The 19,021-nt window shown below is 43.9% G+C and overlaps 1 protein-coding gene across 2 annotated transcripts in view; it reads right to left on the bottom strand.

The window, feature by feature from the left end:
- The window catches only part of phf2 (PHD finger protein 2), a 46,158-nt gene that overhangs the window by 4,786 nt on the left and 22,351 nt on the right, over positions 1 to 19,021 (bottom strand). The window contains exons 5-20 of one of the 2 annotated variants that reach the window (XM_080461318.1): positions 18,435 to 18,576; positions 18,140 to 18,326; positions 17,311 to 17,473; positions 13,592 to 13,679; positions 13,407 to 13,513; positions 11,217 to 11,308; positions 11,054 to 11,143; positions 10,349 to 10,693; positions 9,993 to 10,109; positions 8,971 to 9,086; positions 8,695 to 8,873; positions 7,678 to 7,745; positions 5,592 to 5,758; positions 5,063 to 5,361; positions 3,530 to 3,625; positions 2,298 to 2,407 (exon numbers count right to left, since the gene is read on the bottom strand). In XM_080461318.1, coding sequence (XP_080317444.1) covers positions 2,298 to 2,407; positions 3,530 to 3,625; positions 5,063 to 5,361; positions 5,592 to 5,758; positions 7,678 to 7,745; positions 8,695 to 8,873; positions 8,971 to 9,086; positions 9,993 to 10,109; positions 10,349 to 10,693; positions 11,054 to 11,143; positions 11,217 to 11,308; positions 13,407 to 13,513; positions 13,592 to 13,679; positions 17,311 to 17,473; positions 18,140 to 18,326; positions 18,435 to 18,576 — 2,366 coding nt within the window. The remainder of the gene's footprint in view (positions 1 to 2,297; positions 2,408 to 3,529; positions 3,626 to 5,062; positions 5,362 to 5,591; positions 5,759 to 7,677; positions 7,746 to 8,694; positions 8,874 to 8,970; positions 9,087 to 9,992; positions 10,110 to 10,348; positions 10,694 to 11,053; positions 11,144 to 11,216; positions 11,309 to 13,406; positions 13,514 to 13,591; positions 13,680 to 17,310; positions 17,474 to 18,139; positions 18,327 to 18,434; positions 18,577 to 19,021) is intronic. The other variant, XM_080461319.1, reaches the window with a different exon arrangement.

Here is a 19,021-nt window from a genome sequence, read left to right as displayed (position 1 = left end):
ATACATTTGTTCAATCTGTGAGTGAAAAGTTTCTCTAAGATTCCGGAGAATTGTGGCAGTAGAGAAACGGGCCTGTAATGATTGAATCGTCACCAGTTATATAATATGGGATGACTTTATCAGTTTTCATTTCTTTTGAGAATTTACCAGTTTGGAAGAGACAGATTGTAGATGTTTATCAGGCTGAATAATTCCTTCAATAACTTTTTTGACTATTGTCATATCCATACCATCACAGTCAGTTCATGTCTTATTTTTACATTTATTTGCAATATCTATGATGTCGCTCTCCTCCACTGCCCTGAAAAACATTGAGTTTATATTTCTATCAAATAATTGTTCTTTTTATCCATCATCTGATCGGAATTCTGGATTTTTTTTCTGCCAGATTCAGTCCAACATTTAAAATACCTGTTGAAGTCATTAACCACATCGTTTATATATCAATGTTTTTATCATTACCTGTAAAATATGGAGGATAAGTTCTTTGTTTTGAGCTGTTTCTAATGACACTATTCTACATATTCCAAATGATATTCATGTTGTTCTTATTCTTATCTAATAATTTGCTATAGTGTTCTTGTTGAGACATCCCTAAAATAATTGTTAATTTATTTTTATATTTTTGTATTTGTTGTCTGCTGCTTCTGTTCTAGAATCAATGAATTCTCTACAGACTGTGTTCTTTTTTCTTTTTTTACAGGCATTTTGTAATCCCTTTGTGATCCATGGTTTGTCTAAATACTTATTTCTTTTAGTGTATTTCTTTTTTGGACAGTTTCTATTGTATAATAATATTGAAGGTATATATAAATGTTTCATAGGCTTTGTAAATATTATCTTCGCTTAAAGTTGACTCCCAGTTCTGTTTACACAGATCTTCTTTCAATTAATTTATTATATCTTCTGTCTTCCCTCTTTTAAATTGTTGTCCTGTAATCCATTCTTGTTTCCTGTAGTAGCTGTCAAATATTACAAAAACTGGTAGATGGTCACTTAATAATTATTAATCATTAATTAATAATGCACTTACTGTTTTATTGTCTATCAGGTTTGTAAATATGTTCTCTTTTAATGTGGCACCATGAGACGTGATTCTACTGGTCTGGTGATTTTAGGCTGAGACTGCACACCGTATCAGTAAACTCTTGTTGGTTTGTGATTATTTGGGTTTATCAGATCAATGTTAAAATCCTCAGATAAACAAGACCTTCTGAGTTGAAGCTGTATATGTTTCCTCCACTCATTCCATGAAGATGTCTGTTAGAACCCGGAGGTCTGTAGATGCAGCTCATAATTACATTCTTTTTCTTTCCATCTTGAGTTCTACTGTTACACACTGAAATACATCCCTCATTGCTGTTGTCATATTTTCCAGCACTTTATACTTCAGATTCATGTCCACACGCAGCTCCTCCTCCACCAGCCCTCTCCTCCACCAGCCCTCTCCTCCACCAGCCCTCTCCTCCCTGGTTCAGGAGTTGAACTTGTGTCCATCAGGTCAAAGTCGGCTCCCTTCTCAGTGCTGATCTACGTTTCACAGATGATTCAACACTGAAAGGTTTTTTTTAAATGTCCTAGATAAAGTTAGATTTAACTGAAGTTCGAACACAAGCTCCTGCTGTTGAAATGTGTAATAGAAAGTTTATTGTCTGTCTGAACTGTCCTGTTGAATTGAACTTCAGAGTATTAGCAGCAGCAGTAGGCGTTACTGTTTGGGTCGAACATCGTCCTGCACGTCCAGACGTTTGTACTCAGGAATACAATTATTTCACTTATAGATGATTGCAGTTCACAGTCATCTCCATGTATTTCTTTTTTATATTATTTTAAAAGAATAAACTGTCTTTATTTTGAAGTTTAGTTTGATACATATTAGTGTTTGTAGTTTGGATTCAGTGGTTTGTACTAGAACTAAGTACTGGTAGTTCTCTTTTCAACACGATTGAAAAAACTAAGACCTCACAGATTGGTACTTTGTACTTTTTACAACATGTTTGTGAGGAGATCAAGCCCATCTACTGTATATAATAGTACTTTCTAATACATTTCATACTGGTAGTTTGTACTCTTTACAGTAAGATGAAAATAGGTACAAACGACGACATACCACTACTACATAGTTTAGTCTTCAATGAACAAACTTCATCAGCAGTTCGTTTGTATACTTTCCATTAAAGCTGACACATTAGTGTTTGTAGGAAAACGTCTGTGTGTGTGTGTGTGTGTGTGTGTGTGTGTGTGTGTGTATGTATGTGTATGTGCAGTACATCTTGTCACGTTGTGTTGCAGCCTACCTGATGGGAAAGCTTTGCGGCGGCTGCTGCCAGGCCCGTCTCGATGGAGGCCACTCGGGCTCCGTCTCTGGCCGGTCGCTCCTGTCGAGGAACCGAAGGTCCAACACGAGCTGCAGAGGAATCACACCTTAACTCCACCATGCTGAGAACCGGTTCCCAGTGCTTCAATTCCATGGAATCGTTTGGCAAATTTGGCGGTCAAGTGGCACAAAAGCTCCAAGGTTTGGTTCCATGTCAGGAGAAAGAAAAAAAGAAGGCAACCTCCACCACGAGGCTACTTCCACTGCAGGACCTCCACCACGAGGCTACTTCCACTGCAGGACCTCCACCTTGAAGCTACTCCCACTGCAGGACCACTGGAAGGATTAACTTTCTTCAGAACATAACGTAAAGTAATTCTTCGTATATCCGCTGGGTTAAAGAGTGTGCAAAGTGTGTTGCAAGCGGCTTTCCAATGAAGTAGAAAACCAGTTTTTCTCAGCTCGTGAACGTTGTAGAGACACGTGGTTCTCACAAAATGTCCACATGTTCTTCTTCACGCTGCTTTTCAGACATCTAACCACATTATATTGTTCTGCTGCTACTGTATATTTGACCTTGTGCATGATCAAAACAAAAAATGAAATTTATACTGAATTCAAGTTGAAAATGCCAGAGAATAGATTCTTCACATTGTAATCATAAACTGTTCAAGTCTCGAGCTCTGATTGTGTATTAATTTATATTGTAAGACTGTATGGGCCGTATTCAAAATCAATACTGCTTGGAAGATACCATTACTGAATGTATGATATACGATCACGTATCAGCATAAATGATTGTATGAATACCGATGTTAGGCCACAAGTGCTACATCGAAAAATGTATTCTACATTCAGGAAATTATTAGTATTTATTGTTACGTTGGTGACTATTTGCACACGCTGAATTTTCCTGTACTGACACTGGAGGTCCTGCAGTCAGGTCAGCTTGTCAAAAGGAGGATTTAGGACCAACATGCAGAAACATTCTCACACAGCGGCGAGAACTTTGAATGAATGTGGCGTTTTGGATCCGTTCCAGAGTGATTCTCAACCGGCAGCACGTATCAATCAGAGAATCGATAAGGAACCGGATCCTTTAAGCAGAATCAAAAATGGAATCGGAATCGTTAGGACCTTATCAATTTCCATCCCTCGCTAGTGTCAATGGAGCTGGAAAGTGGAAGTGTGAGTGAGTGGGACACTCGTTACCTGTGGGGCTGTACGGGGTGTCGTCACTGCTTTTCCTCTTCTTCGATCTGGACTTGAACACGGGATTATCTTCTTCAGACTCCAAGGACGGGTAAACTGAAAGAAAACACACAATCATCCAATGATCTCTCTTCACGGCTCGTGATGGGACCATCAAGATCGGAATAAATGTTCAGAGGAGCTGCTGGTGGGTGAGAGGAGCCAACCAGCAGCTAATTACACTCTAATTACAAGGATTAACTGGTTTTCTCTTCTGGATTAACTTCAGGATTAACTCTGGATTTCTTTTCTTGTTTCACTTCTCGATAAACTCTGGCTTTCTCTTCTGGTGTAACTTCTGGATTAACTCTGGCTTTTTCTTCTGGTTTAATTTCAGGATTAACTCTAGATTTCTCTAATGAATTAAATCCAAGGATTAACTCTGGTTTATATTCTCCATTAACTTGCAACTGTTACTCCTGTGATGTCACAAAAAGACGGAGGCGGTTCAGAAAGCTCGCTCTGCGGCAATCGAGAATCACGACTCAATCTAACTTGTTTTTTCGTAGCTGTTTACTAGCGTATGATGGAAGTATGACAAAAATGTTCTATTATGAAAACACTTAAAATCTTTTATTGCTTTTTTTCAAAAATGTCTTGGTTTCGTAAGGTCTTTAAAAATAATGATCCCGCTGACAGAGCTGCAGAAACGTGAAATTGTGGACCAAACAACAAATCATGCCGTCACGGCAGTGTTAATTTTGTCAACTAAAACTTAAAATTAATCTACCAGAAAAAATCTTCATGTCATCTTGGGAAACCTGCTGCAAGGGTTTCTGGGATATCAAAGAATGTGTTGCGAGAGCTCAAGCCAAAATATCAATATTTGACTGATTCAGGGTGAAAAAAAGGCAGACTTTCTCAAAGAAAAAGTCTTCAAGCCATGAGAAGAGACTGAAATGTTGTGAAACTGATCGCCGATTGTTTTACCAGTGTAAATCGAGGGATCACGAGATCGGGCGAACAAACAGGATCTTGTCTAAATCGCCTCGGGAAGTTTCCGTGACGCTAAGATGTCAACAAACCAGGGGATGTTCTGCAAAATTTAAACACTTAAAATATGTGTTTGTCTGAGCGTAAAGACAAATTTCCTTCAGAAAGGTATTGACAACATATTAGAGATGGACATCAACAACTAGAATACACTATGTACGCAGGGTTGTGAACGACGTGGGTATGTGTCGGGCAAAGAACGCGGAAGCGGCCGGACATCCAAGTCAAAGCCTTGAGCCTCTTTTCTCCATGACACAGCATAAATTTCTCATTGCGAACAGCACTTACTCAACTTTAACTCTTCTCTGGTGTGTTTAGCCCCGGTCCTAGACCCATAGTGTGTTTAGCCCAGGTCAGAGTATAGACCCCTAGAGTGTTTAGCTGGGGTCGTTTTACACATAGATCTCTGGTCTTGAGCTCCTCAAAGGTCACAGCGCCTCTACAGGACGAGCACCAGCACTACAGTGTTGAACAGTCTTGATGAGGTGTGGTTCTGCTCACCGTAGTCGGAGTCCTTGAAGCAGGCGTCCATGTGGTCCTGCTCGTCGTCGTAGTCCAGGCTCTCCACACTGCTGCTTTTCCGCGGCTTCTTTGGGAGGCGTTTGGTGGGCCGCTTGCTGCTGTTGGCTCCTCCTCCCCCTCCTCCCCCGCCGGCCTTCTTGCCCCCTTGCGCGCCGTGCGAGTTGCCCCTGGCCTGGCTGTTGCCCCACGGCTGCTGCAAGCTCTCTGAAGACGACAGGTTGGCCATGGACAGCATGCCCTGAATGGCCTCCTGTGTGCTGGGAGACGCAGGTGGCTGACTGTAAGTACGTCAATCAGAAATACACAACAACACAGCCATTACACGGAGGGTCAGCGCGCTGCAGGGTGAAGAGAAAGAGAGGAATGAGTGACGAAAGGCTGGACCGGGTGAGCCCTGCTTGTTTCAGTGAGGAGGAGCCGCGGACAGCGGAGGGAGGGACGGAGAAAGAGCTGTGTTTGTGTTAGTGGGGGGGCGGAGGGGGGGCAGGAAGTCGTGAGCGTGTCCTACCTGTTGGTGCTGTAGTCCATCCCACCCACTTGCTTGCTGGCCTGCAGCAGGTCCAGGATCCCCGCCGCGCTGCCGCTTTTCTTCTTCACCTTGGAGTTGCGACCTTTGACCTCTGGTTTGGCCTCTGTGTCTATGTGCAGTGTCTCCTCGTCGGAGGACTCCACGCTCTGGAGAGAAGGTGCAGAGAAGACAGAGGTTTTTCTTCCCTTTCACCTCATGCTGGTCAGTACAGCGTGTCACTGAAAACTTTCAAAATGTTATAGATGGCTTTATTCTAAAATTAAGTCTATTATTATAGTTATAATTATGATTATTATTATAATTACAACCATAAATAATCACATAAAAGTGGGCCTGAAGTCGTTTTCAGTGGTTTTTCTTTTCCTCAAAATTGATGGTTCAAAGTGTTTATTATCATTGTTCTGGAGCAGTGAAGACACTTCGTCTGAAAATACAAACAACTTAAATTTCTTCTCTTTATTTCAATTGTGGAGGTCTTCTCTTTGGCTGGCAACTGGATGTGCTGAAATTCCGTTCGATTGTGCAGAAAATCTTTTTTTTGTTGTGATTTTACAGTTTTTAATTCAAGACCTGTGACAGGAAACCAGTAAATATACAACGAGGAAACGCTCACACTGATCAGTGTGTAACAACGTGGCAGAATGTGGATTAAGTGGCTCTGAGACTTGTTTCCAGTGACTTCAGGAGCCCCTGTTCCTCCTCGGCTCACAATGTCATCAGTCTATGGCGCTCTGCAGCTCCGGTGGGCCACGTCCCATTTCCCTGCTCTTATTCAACATGGGGGGGCGCTACCGCGTCCAATGACCACAGGGCTGCTAGAATCTTCTCAGATCCACAGCAGACTTGGAACCTGCTCCTGCTTTTATTTTGAAAAGTCTGACTGCTGCTCAACCTCAATTTGACGATTTAGCCATATAACTAGTTGACGTTGTCCGAGAGGAGAGCGGACCGCTTCTTCCTTACAGTGCTGCTGCTGAAAGCAAAATCCAGACTAACGTTATCTTCATGTTAATATGGGATTTTAATCTGAAGTGGTTCTGTGAAAAGAAAACTTCTTGCAGAGTGAGTGTAATACTTTATGTCGGTCGAATGTTCTGGCTTTTCTTACTCAAACTTTCCACCAAGAGGGTTTACGAGCCGTTATCGTCTTCATATCCTGTTGGTCCTGTAACTACCGGATAACGAGTCTACAGTCCTTCATAACTTCTTAACTGGTTAATTTTAGTGTCTATGTATAGTGTGAAATGTATCTGCACCCCCTGCTGTTTCCAACATGACCACTGTGCGTTTGCAGCATTCTGGATAACGCCACCCCCAGCAGTATGGATGACCCCGCCCACAGCGGTCTGGATCACCCCAACCCCAGCAATCTGGATAACCCCACCCTAAAAGTCAACTCTGCCCCCGGCCGTCTGGATAACTCCGCCCCCAGCGGTCTGGATAACCCCACACCTAAAATCTGGATTACCGCGCCCACAGTGGTCTGGATAACTCCGCCTCGGGCAGTCTGGATAACCACGCCCCCAGCGGTCGGGATAACCCCACCCCCAGCTGCTGCTGTGTCGGGGCTTTCCTCTGGACTAGTAAAGAACTGGTGCTGAGTCCGGCTCTGGCTCTGAACTGGACCTAGAACCAGCTCGGTGGAAAAGGGGTCGATTTCTTCTAAGACAACAGGTTTTTCAAGACATTTCAAAGACATGGTTTTCTTGGGGCCTTTCTGTGGGGAGTCTGCATGTTCTCCACGTGTGTGCATGAGTTTCCACAGCGTGCTCCGGTTTCCGCCACAGTCCAAGCTTCTTCTTCTTCCCCTTCTTCTTTGTCTTCTTCACCTTCTTCTTCATCTTCATCTTCACCTACTTCTTCTTTTATTGTTGGCTACCCACAGTGGGTGCTCACGGTAGTTTTTCAAGCGCAGCGTAGAAATGTGGTAAGGGTTTTGTGGCTCCAGTGTGTTGTGTTCAGTGTGTTCAGTGGTAAACGGGTCCAAACTGCTCTGAGTGTTGAAGGTCACCGGCCCTGGCGGAGATCGCTTGCTTTAGAATCGGTACACAGGTGTGATACGTACCTTGGACACCAGGGGTTGAAGCTTTGGTTTTTTGGCTGGCTGAATGGGTTCTCTGATGTCGGACAAAACTGAGGAGGAAAAACTTCAATTATCAACGAGTAACAGCATCACACAGCTGATCTAGAAATTGTATGTATTTTCTCAAAGGTTGTTTTGCTTTGATATGTGGTCAGTTATTATACTGAGAAACTCGTTAATCCTTTTAAATGTCAGTATAAGATTTACCTGTTGATGTATGGAGAGAAACTGAGGAACAAAAGGCTGCAATGGACGTGTCAACAAAAATGACCAAAATGGCTCAAATTAGTCTAAAAGTCTTAAACAAGTGAAAAAATGTAAATAGATCTGAGTGGTTAAATAAACTAAAATAGCTACAAGTACTGAAAATTAAGTATAACTGTCCCAAAAAAAGAGACAAGCTAATTGCTAAAAATAGTAAAATTAATAAACTTTTTCAGTTTTTCAACAGCTGAAACTATTACCACTAAAAATGCCAAAATAGCAACAAAAAACAAAAAGACTTCCAAAAGGGATTCAAAAAAACAAATGTTAACAAAATGATAAAAGTACATAATATTGCTTAATATATTAAAAAACAAATCTTTAAAGGACCTAAAACCACAAAAAATAGTCAAACTAAATTTTGAGAAATTGCTAAATAAAAACACGTAAAACTATTAAAATGTGCCAACTTGCTAAAATGGCTAAAATGGCTAAAACGGATAAAAATGTAAAAAACTAAATGCTAAAATGAAACTGTAATAAAATGTCAACAGGTTTTAAAAACGGTTCTCTGAATTCAACATAAATCCAAATTTAGTAGAGAATAATAAAGGAAAACTAAACTTTGTGAAGTGTGTAATCTTCATTTAAAGATTAAAATGTTTTGTGGCTACAGATGGAATTTATCTGAAAAACATATTTTAGTGCTACAAGATTGTGGATAAGAACAGACTGTGGTGTTAGCCACGGGTCGATTGCTGGGGACGTTAGACGTGTGGAGGTTCCGTCACTCACAGGACAGATCCCTCTTCACCGCGTTCTTTTTCCTCCTGATAGGGAATTCGTCGATCTTCAGCTCGCCTTCGTCCGACACGTACTCGTACTCGTCTCTCACCGGCTTGGGTTTGTCCTCCTTCAGGTTTTGTAACGATCCAAAGACACTGGAGTTGGTTTGAGGTTTGAGCGTCTTGGAGCTGGAAGGAAACAACGGGACAGTGAGGCGGCAGCTACACGCTAACGTGCTAACATGCTAACATGCTAACATGCTAACATGGCAGCGTTGTTTCTTACCCCAGCGTTTTCCTGTGGGACATGGTGAAACTGAAGCGGTCTTTGTTTCCTGACAGTGGCGTCCTGTCAAACTTACACTCCTCCTCCATCTTGAGCAGCGAGTCGGGTTTACTGTTCTGGAACAAGGAAACCACATATTAGTAAAAAGCTACAGGAATGCTACACTAATGCAAACCTTCAGCATGGTGGTGGGTGGTGGTGGATTCATTTCAATTCTATTCTACATTATTTATATAGCACCACATACAACACAGTCATTTCTAGGGTGGATGGTAGGTGGATGGTGGTGGATGATGGGTGGATTGTTGTTGGATGGTGTTTGATAATGGGTGGATGGTGGTGGATGGATGGTGTTGGATGGTTGATAGATGATGTCAAATGGTGAGTGGATGGTGGGTGGGTGGTATTAAATGGTGAGTGGATGGTGGCTAGATGGTGGGTGGATGGTGTTGAATGGTGAGTGGATGGTGGGTAGATGGTGGGTGGATGATGTTGAATGGTGAGTGGATGGTGGTTGTGGATAGTGGGTGGGTGGTGTTGAATGGTGAGTGGATGGTGTTGGATGGTGGGCAGATGGTGGTGGATGGTGGGTGGAGGGTGTTGAATGGTGAGTGGACGGTGGGTGGATGGTGGTGGATGGTGTTGAATGGTGGTGGATGATTGGTGGATGGTGTTGGATGGTGTTTGATGGTGGGTGGATGTGGGCGGATGGTGGTGTTGGATGGTGGTGGATGATGTTGGATGATGTTGGATGGATGATGATGGATGGTGGTGGATGATGTTGGATGGATGATGATGGATGTGTTGGATGGTGGTGGATGGTGGACTCTCAGTCACCTTAAACGGGACGAAGCCGACTAAATGTGAGACAAACTAACAGGTGTGACTAAACCAGGACTAAAAGTGAGACTGCAATAGAAATGGTGGTTTGCAGTTTGCATGTTCTCCCTGTGCAGGGTCATCCTCCGGGTTCCTCCCATCACAGACACATGATTCCATGTGATCTGGGCCTGCAGTCTTACCTTGTACTTCCACTTGGCCTCGGTCTTGTTTTTATTCTGCTCTCTCATTTCAAACTTCTCCATGTTATTCTGCTTCGACGATTCTTTCTCAGACATGCTCAGGATGTTCTTCACAGCCTGAAAACAGACAGACAGTGACTTCACAGCTTTCTGTGACTATTCAAAGCAGAGCTGCATCACATAGAGTCAACATGCAATAACAATAGGATTTGTGAGAAATAAACATGTTAATGTCTTTGTGCTTGGAAATGTGTTTTTTCCAAATAGCTTCCAAATAAGTCCACAAATCCTGAGTTCAAACTGTGAATCTTCCCCTTGAAGAACAAAAGCTCTGGTTTTAGTGAAGTCGGACTGACCTTGGTCTTCTTTGGCTGCTCCATTTTGCTCAGGATGTCCTTTGCGTGAGACTCCAGGGCTGCAAAGCTGGAGGGTTTAGGAGGCGGTGACAACTCTTTTGTCTTCTTGGCCTTCTTCTTTCCACCTTCCTTCACCTTTGGCATCTTGGGAGGTTTGGGCACCTTGGGCATCTTGGGGGGTTTGGGGGTTTTGGGAGGTTTGGAAGTCTTCTTCCGGGACTTGTCCCGGCTGGGCGAGGCGACGAGAGCCGGGGAGACGGGCTCTTCGGGCTCGGAGTGGGTGGACGGGGCCTCCTCCACCGGTACCTTCAAGCTGGGCTCGCTCTTAATGGCTTTAGTTGCATTCTGACCAGGAGGTTCAAAAGGAACAATGTCGATTAGTCAGGCCAACAAAACGTCTACACTTCCTGTGGGGCCAACGTCATGCAAAGCATTGTGGGATTGATCCACTGACTGGAGGGGATGACATTTATCTGATCCCTTTACTCAGGGCTCATGTAAACGGGACCAACTGACAGAAAACTGACCCTGTGGTCAGACAGGAAGTGACTGCATTAATGCATTGAGCTAGCCAACAACCGATAGATTAAAACAATTAAGAACCAAACCACAAAGACTGAAGATGGAAATAGGTCATATTTACCACCTTTCTACATTCACTACATTAAAGTCTTTCTAAAAGCCCCATTAATAGATCGCGGTTACCTCTGACAGTCTGATCTCTTTGGCAAGATCCTTAATGAGCTGCGACGGCTTCATGTTCTCTGGAAGCTCGTCTTCATGCTCCAGCAGGGCCTGGAACAAACAATGCCATGAAGACAGACTGGCTGCAGAAGAGACACCCACAGCACCCGGAACCTGTTCCTACCTGTTTCTTCGTCCACGCTCGGAAGGCCCCGTTGATAATTTTGGCACCGTGGATCAGGTAAGGAGCCGGCTGCTTATTGGCTTTATGTAAACCTGCAGAAGACCAAATGAATGAATGAATGAATTATGGCTGTGAAGCTGCAGAGTTACAGGAAGGAGCTGAAACCACCTGGACAAGTAAAAAAACTAAATGAGATAAAACAGCTGCATTCATTAAGAATATTGAAAAAAGACTTAAAACAAATACAGTAACTTCAAATGGTTGAAATTTTAAACAAACTTGATAAACAGATAAATAATAAATAACAGTATGGTCAGAGAGATAGATAGATAGATAGATAGATAGATAGATAGATAGATAGATAGATAGATAGATAGATAGATAGATAGATAGATAGATAGATGCATTTTCTTGACTGGTGGGACGTAAACTCAGGAGTGACTTGCCGTCTGGAAAATATAGCTGGGGAACTAGATAGAAGGAACATATGAGTCGTGAAAATATAATCTATAAACATAATTTGCCTGAAAAAAAAAATCACAAATCCTTTCCTTCAAAGATGAGTTTAAGCTTTTGTTTCACATTAAAAGTGTGAAATGAAAACAGCTGTTAATAGGTGTGATATGTAAGAAGCTCGCAGGCTGAAAGCCGAAACAGCACTGATGGGAACTGAGCTTAAGTTTGTACAACTAATTCCACTATGAGCACTATGAGCACTATGAGTCCACTGGAGCGGGAGAAGAGAGAACTTTTAAAAATTGTGAGTGAAATGAAGAGGATGTGAAACACAGACTGGAGCTGGTTCACAAGATTAAAGTCTCATTGGAGGGATTCTCTCTCCTTGAAACACAATAATGGAATATTAATGTGGAGGAGGAGCAGGACTGGATGGACCCATCCTGCTGACAATGTTCAACACAGGAGCAGGAGGAGGAGGAGGAGGAGGAGGAGGGGGAGGAGGAGGAGCAGGAAGAGGAAGAGAAGGAGGAGGAGGAGGAGGATCAGGACTGGATGGACCCATCCTGCTGACAATGTTCAACACAGGAGCAGGAGGAGGAAGAGGAGGAGGAGGAGGAGGAGGGGGAGGAGGAGGAGCAGGAAGAGGAAGAGAAGGAGGAGGAGGAAGAGGAGGAGGAGGATCAGGACTGAATGGACCCATCCTGCTGACAATGTTCAACACAGGAGCAGGAGGAGGAAGAGGAGGAGGAGGAGGAGGAGGAGGAGGAGGAGGAGGAGGAGGGGGAGGAGGAGGAGGGGGAGGAGGAGGAGCAGGAAGAGGAAGAGAAGGAGGAGGAGGAAGAGGAGGAGGAGGATCAGGACTGAATGGACCCATCCTGCTGACAATGTTCAACACAGGAGCAGGAGGAGGAAGAGGAGGAGGAGGAGGAGGAGGAGGGGGGGGGGGGGAGGAGGAGCAGGAAGAGGAAGAGAAGGAGGAGGAGGAAGAGGAGGAGGAGGATCAGGACTGGATGGACCCATCCTGCTGACAATGTTCAACACAGGAGCAGGAGGAGGAGGAGGAGGAGGAGGGGAGGAGGAGGAGCAGGAAGAGGAAGAGAAGGAGGAGGAGGAAGAGGAGGAGGAGGAAGAGGAGGAGGAGGATCAGGACTGGATGGACCCATCCTGCTGACAATGTTCAACACAGGAGCAGGAGGAGGAAGAGGAGGAGGAGGAGCAGGAAGAGGAAGAGAAGGAGGAGGAGGAGGAGCAGGACTGGATGAACCCATCCTGCTGACAATGTTCAACACAGGAGCAGGAGGAGGAAGAGGAGGAGCAGGAAGAGGAAGAGGAAGAGAAGGAGCAGGAAGAGGAAAAGAAGGAGGAGGAGGAGGTAGAGGTAGAGCAGGAGGAGGAGGAAGAGGTGGAATAGGAGGAAGACGAGGGATAAGAGGAGGAGAAGGAAGAGGAGGAGGAGGAAGAGGAATAGGAGGAGGAGAGGGAAGAGGAAGAGGAGCAGGAGAAGGAAGAGGAAGAGCAAGAGCAAGAGGAAGGTAAATAGGAGGAGGAATAAAAGCAGGAGGAATAGGAGAAGGAAGAGGAGGAGTAAGAGGAGGAGAAATAGGAGCAGGAGGAGGAAGAGGAGCAGGAGGAGGAGGATTAGGAGGAGGAAGAGGAATAGGAGAAGGAAAAGGAGGAGGAGAAATAGGAGGAGGAATAGGAGGAGGAGGAGGAGGAGGAGGAGGAGCTCACCTTTGAAGCGTTCCAGCAGGTGGCGTCCTACATACCAGCACGCCGTCTCAAAGTTGGGGAAAGGAGTGAGAGTTTTGACCTTCAGCCGCTTCTCGATCTCGTACGCCCTGAGAGGAAGGGGAGGAGCTTCTTATGACGTCACACAGCAGCTGAACGCCAACATGGTGTGGCCCCAGAAGACTCACCTCATCTGCATCTCCACACTCAGGTTGTGGACGAAGTGTCCGGAGAACGCCAGACAGTCAACCGGAGTCAGGATGGCATTGATCCACCCTGAGGAGAGAGCAGCAACATGTGGTCACAACCACAATCACAACAAGAACCACAACCACAACCACAACCACAACCACAGCCACAACCACAGCCACAACCACAGCCACAACCACAACCACAGCCACAGCCACAGCCACAACCACAACCACAGCCACAACCACAGCCACAACCACAACCACAGCCACAACCACAGCCACAACCACAACCACAACCACAGCCACAACCACAACCACAACCACAGCCACAACCACAGCCACAACCACAACCACAACCACAACCACAACCACAGCCACAACCTCAATCTCAACTTCAATCTCAACTTCAATCTCAACCACAACTACAACCACAACCACAATCAGAACCACAACTACAACCACAACCTCAATCTCAACCAGAACTTCAACTAGAACCAGAACCTCAACCTCAACCATAACCTCAACCAGAACCACAGCCACAACAACCACCATTTTCCACAAATCATGATTTTTGTCATACAGAGATTTAATGATAACTAACTTTTGTTAAACCATAAATTCATTTCCTTTATCTCTAAAGTCATTAAGTCTAATAGTTGCTGTAAGTCTTCACCAGTCCCTAAAATATTTGTGACATCTATAAATAATACAAATGTTACAAGTTCAGATACAAATGTCATTGATGTAGATTATGAACAGTTTAGGTCCTAACACTGAGGTACTCCACACACACAATATCCAAATACTCCGAGTGACCGTCTCCATCTTCTCAAACTGCTTCCTGTTCTCCAAATAACTTCTCATCGAGTTCAACACAACTCCCCTGATTCCACACTGATCAAGTTTACTGATTAATATGTCATAATCGATCGTATCAAACGCTTGTTTAATCAATGAAAACTCCAGCTGTGAATTTTTTTTTTATTGAATATGGATTTAGTGATTTCTTCAATGAGTTCAGTCAATGCTGGTGATGTTCTGAATACATACGGATAGTAATTTGTCTGTCATTGAAGAGCTTTTCTAGGATTTTTGAGGAATGTGTTAGAAAAGAAACAGGTCTGGAAATTGTGAAGTGTGTCTGGCACTGTTCTTTCCTTTTACACGTAGATTGTCCTGTTTGGAATAATAAGTTCTGAGTTAATGATTTTGTTATGATGTTAATAATTGAGTCATTTTAGTAGCTTTTATTACCATATTTTACCATATTTGATCAGCTTTAAACTGCTAATGAAATGATTATTCTAAGTATGTCATCATTTAGTTTATGGATTTCAGGTGTTTTCATGCTTCACTTACTATGATCTACTTCCAGTCATTAACATTTAGACAACTAGAGTGAGCTCTGTTTTTTTCTGTTTCCATCAGCGGTGACTTGATTTAATGCTAACTTTGAGTTAACGTGACTAATTTGGATTACTTTTGGCAAACAAGAGTACAGGGGTGGCCAACCCGCAGCTCTTTGCCTGTCTGTGTTGGATCCATTAACTGAAATCATCACAGTGCGGCTCTTACAGTTATAAATAGTTATCGCGTAAACTTCAGAGTTCGGATTTTCTTAAGTCGCACCCAAACGCATCACTCAGAGCACAGCACCATGACCGCGACTTGTTGTCTCAGTTTAACGCGAAACCTGCCTGAACAAGATGATAACGATGGGAGAACAATAAAGGAACGATAACAGAGGATGAGGAATTCATATAAATACAGAACTATTAGGTTTAACTACGTTTAACATTGAAATAAAGTCCCGTGAAGTAACATTCATAATCCTCTGCACTGTCCTCTACCAGCATTAACACACTTCACTGTGTTCACACACCACAGTGTTAACACACTTCACTGTGTTCACACACTCCACTGCGTTAACACACTTCACTGTGTTCACACACTCCACAGCGTTAACACACTCCACTGCATTAACAGACTCCACACCATTAACACACTCCACTGCGTTAACACACTCCACTGTGTTCACACACTCCACAGCATCAACACACTCCACAGCGTTAACACACTCCACAGCATTAACACACTCCACTACGTTAACACACTCCACAGCATTAACACACTCCACTGCGTTAACACACTCCACAGCATCAACACACTCCACAGCGTTAACACACTGCACTGCGTTAACACACTCCAATGGGTTCACACACTCCATAGCGTTAACACACTCCACTGCGTTAACACACTCCACTGGGTTAACACACTCCACAGCATCAACACACTCCACTGCGTTAACACACTCCACAGCATCAACACACTCCACTGCGTTAACACACTCCACTGTGTTCACACACTCCACTGCGCTAACACACTTCACTGCGTTAACGCACGCCACTGCGCTAACACACTCCACTGTGTTCACACACTCCACTGCGCTAACACACTTCACTGCGTTAACGCATGCCACTGCGCTAACACACTCCACTGTGTTCACACACTCTACGGCATTAACACACTACACAGCGTTAACACACTCCACTGCGTTAACACACTCCACAGCATTAACACACTCCACAGCGTTAACACACTACACTGCGTTAACACACTCGACAGCGTTAACACACTCCACTGCATTAACACGCTGCACAGCATTAACACACTCCACTGCGTTAACACACTCCACAGCATTAACACACTCCACAACATTAACACACTCCACTGTGTTCACACACTTCCACAGCATTAACACCCTCCACAGCCGCTGCTACACTATATCTGGCAGGCGAGGCTAGTTGGAGCTACGCTGGCCAGTAAACCAAGGCTCCAGTACAGAGACTCTTCAGAGCAGGTCCATGAAGAAGTTGGAATTAATTGGTGGATTAGACCCAGACGCAGACACACCTGCTGAGAGCAGCTCCGGAAAGTTCCTGCATTAATAACTCATTAATGAAACATCATCAACACACAAACGACGCCTCTTATCCATCAGTGTGAGGGCAGCAATATGCTACCAGCTCATTTTGTCCAAAGTCTCCATCTTTGCAGCAGCAGAAACAACATTGTTCTCTATGAGCAGCCGCTGTGACCAGAGTGCAGGGACCGTCTGCAAATTACAAACCGCTGCAAAACAATTTAAAAACAGATACCACAAAAATACCTAATAACATGACTGGTGTCCACTGTGTCACCAGAATCACTGCAGCTTTCACTCGATCACACTACAACACTTAGTCTGACAGTGATATATGGTTTGTCTTCGCTGTTGTAGCGATTTTACAATTTGCAGACGGTCCCTGAACATGAGTGTCGCTGAGGGTGAAATTATTCTTGTTAATGTTGTAAATCCATGCCTTGTCAACTGTTGTCTAACTTTTGTAATTCCATATGGAGATGTATCATACATTATGTATGTATTTTCACTTTGTGTTATTTGGTGTCTGTGTGAGAGAGGGAGTTTGTTTGTGAGACCAGTTTGTATGAAGTGGCTCTTTGTCGTGCCACCATCATTTTTTGTGGCTCTTGGTGTCTGACTGGTTGGCCTGCCCTGCAACAGTACTTTTTCAGCATTTTAAACTCCACTGTATTTAGCCCTGAATTTGAATATACTTTGATTTAAATCCAACAGTTCAATGTTGGATTTTTACTGTGTTTTGTTTTTGGTTCTAATGGTGGTTCAGTTTTGTGAGCTGTGTCTGTGGTCGGACCTGAGGGGATGAAGAGCGTCTGTCCTTGCTTCAGCGTGCATTTGTAACATTTGTCCACTTGGTCTGCGAAGAACATCTCGCTGTGATTGGACGACGACCTCCAGCGCTCGTACAGGGACAGGTTGGCCGAGGTGGGCTTAATGAGGAAGAAGATCTTTTCCCCCTGCAAACAGACATCATCGTCGTTAACGTCATCACCATCACTGTCATCATCATCACCATCAACGTCATCAATACCATCACCATTTTCATCATCATCACCATCATCATCACCATCAACGTCATCAATACCATCAACATCTTCATTATTATCACCACCATCATCATCATCACTATCATCGTCACCATCATCACCATCGTCATCATCGTCAATGATCCATAAAAGGACATAGATTTCAGGAAATCCAGAAAAGGATACGCTGATGTCATCTTTCATAACCTCTGAAGTTTCAAATGTGACCTGTTGTGAATGTGACAACATCTAGACAACCTGACGAGGGGAAGAAGAAGGAGAATGAGGAAAAAAAAAGGGCACAGCTTTTATTCTGGTGGAGCCGCTTCCTCCAGCGCTTATCCGTGATGTCAGTCACACGTCAATGACGAAGCCATTGCGTGTAGAAAAATATACGAATTGGTACCACATAGGAACGAGGCCTGGGTCTGGTGTGAAAACATCAGAACTGGAGCTTTCACATGGGCACAGAACAGGTCCGATATAAATCACTTGTGTGTAAAAAAATCTGAATTTGGTCATATTTCCCTGCAGTGAACGAGCCCAAAGACGTCCATATGTGGTGGAGCAAAAATAAAGTGTTTGAGTGAGGCGCACCTTGAGGATGTGGTACCAGACGGAGGCGCCGCCGCACTCGATGTGGAAGTCTGTGTAGCTGTCTTTGACGCAGATCAGACAGTATTTGGTGACTTTAGGCTTCCCCAGCAGAGCGTCGTCTGGCCAGTAGTTTCCTACCCATGACAGCTGCCGCACAATGAGTGGACTCTCCACGATGCTGTTCATCCTGCCACACACACACACACACACACACACACACACACAGCCCAAAGCTCTCATTAGAACGACCTCTTCTTTCTGACCTGGGCGTCACATCAGGGCTCCTCAAGGTCACCTGGTGTCGGAGAACTCCAGGTTGATGACGTTCAGCACCTTCTTCCTGTTTGTGCTGTAGTAATAATCCACAAACTCTTTGAGTTTCATCTTGCTGTCGGTCTGTTTGGTGACGTCCACCACGTCCACGCCCACGTCAGGACCTGAGAGCAACCACGGCATCAGGCTCAGAACAAACCACTGCAGACTAACTGCTCTATTCACCAAACAGGCGGCAGAACGTCGCAGGAAGAACTTGTGCTCTTGTTCTCTTTATACGTGATGCATCCTAACCTGGACAGCTCACATAAACACAACTATTGTCATGCAGTATTTCAGTATAAACAGACATATAAACATATAAAAACACTCAAAATACAACATACAAAATCCTCCTGGAATCAACCTAGTATTTGCTTTTGTAAGGATTTATATGTTCACTTAAAATGATCATATATATATATATATATATATATGTGTGTGTGTGTGTGTGTGTGTGTATATGTACTGTATGTGTATATATATATATATATATATGTATGTATATGTGTGTAAAATGATCATATACACACACACACACACACACACACACACACACACACACACACA

Source organism: Lipophrys pholis (assembly GCF_963383615.2).
Source record: "Lipophrys pholis genome assembly, chromosome: 4".
NCBI classification, from domain to species: Eukaryota; Metazoa; Chordata; class Actinopteri; order Blenniiformes; family Blenniidae; genus Lipophrys; species Lipophrys pholis.
This window is presented reverse-complemented; position numbering and strand designations above follow the sequence as displayed.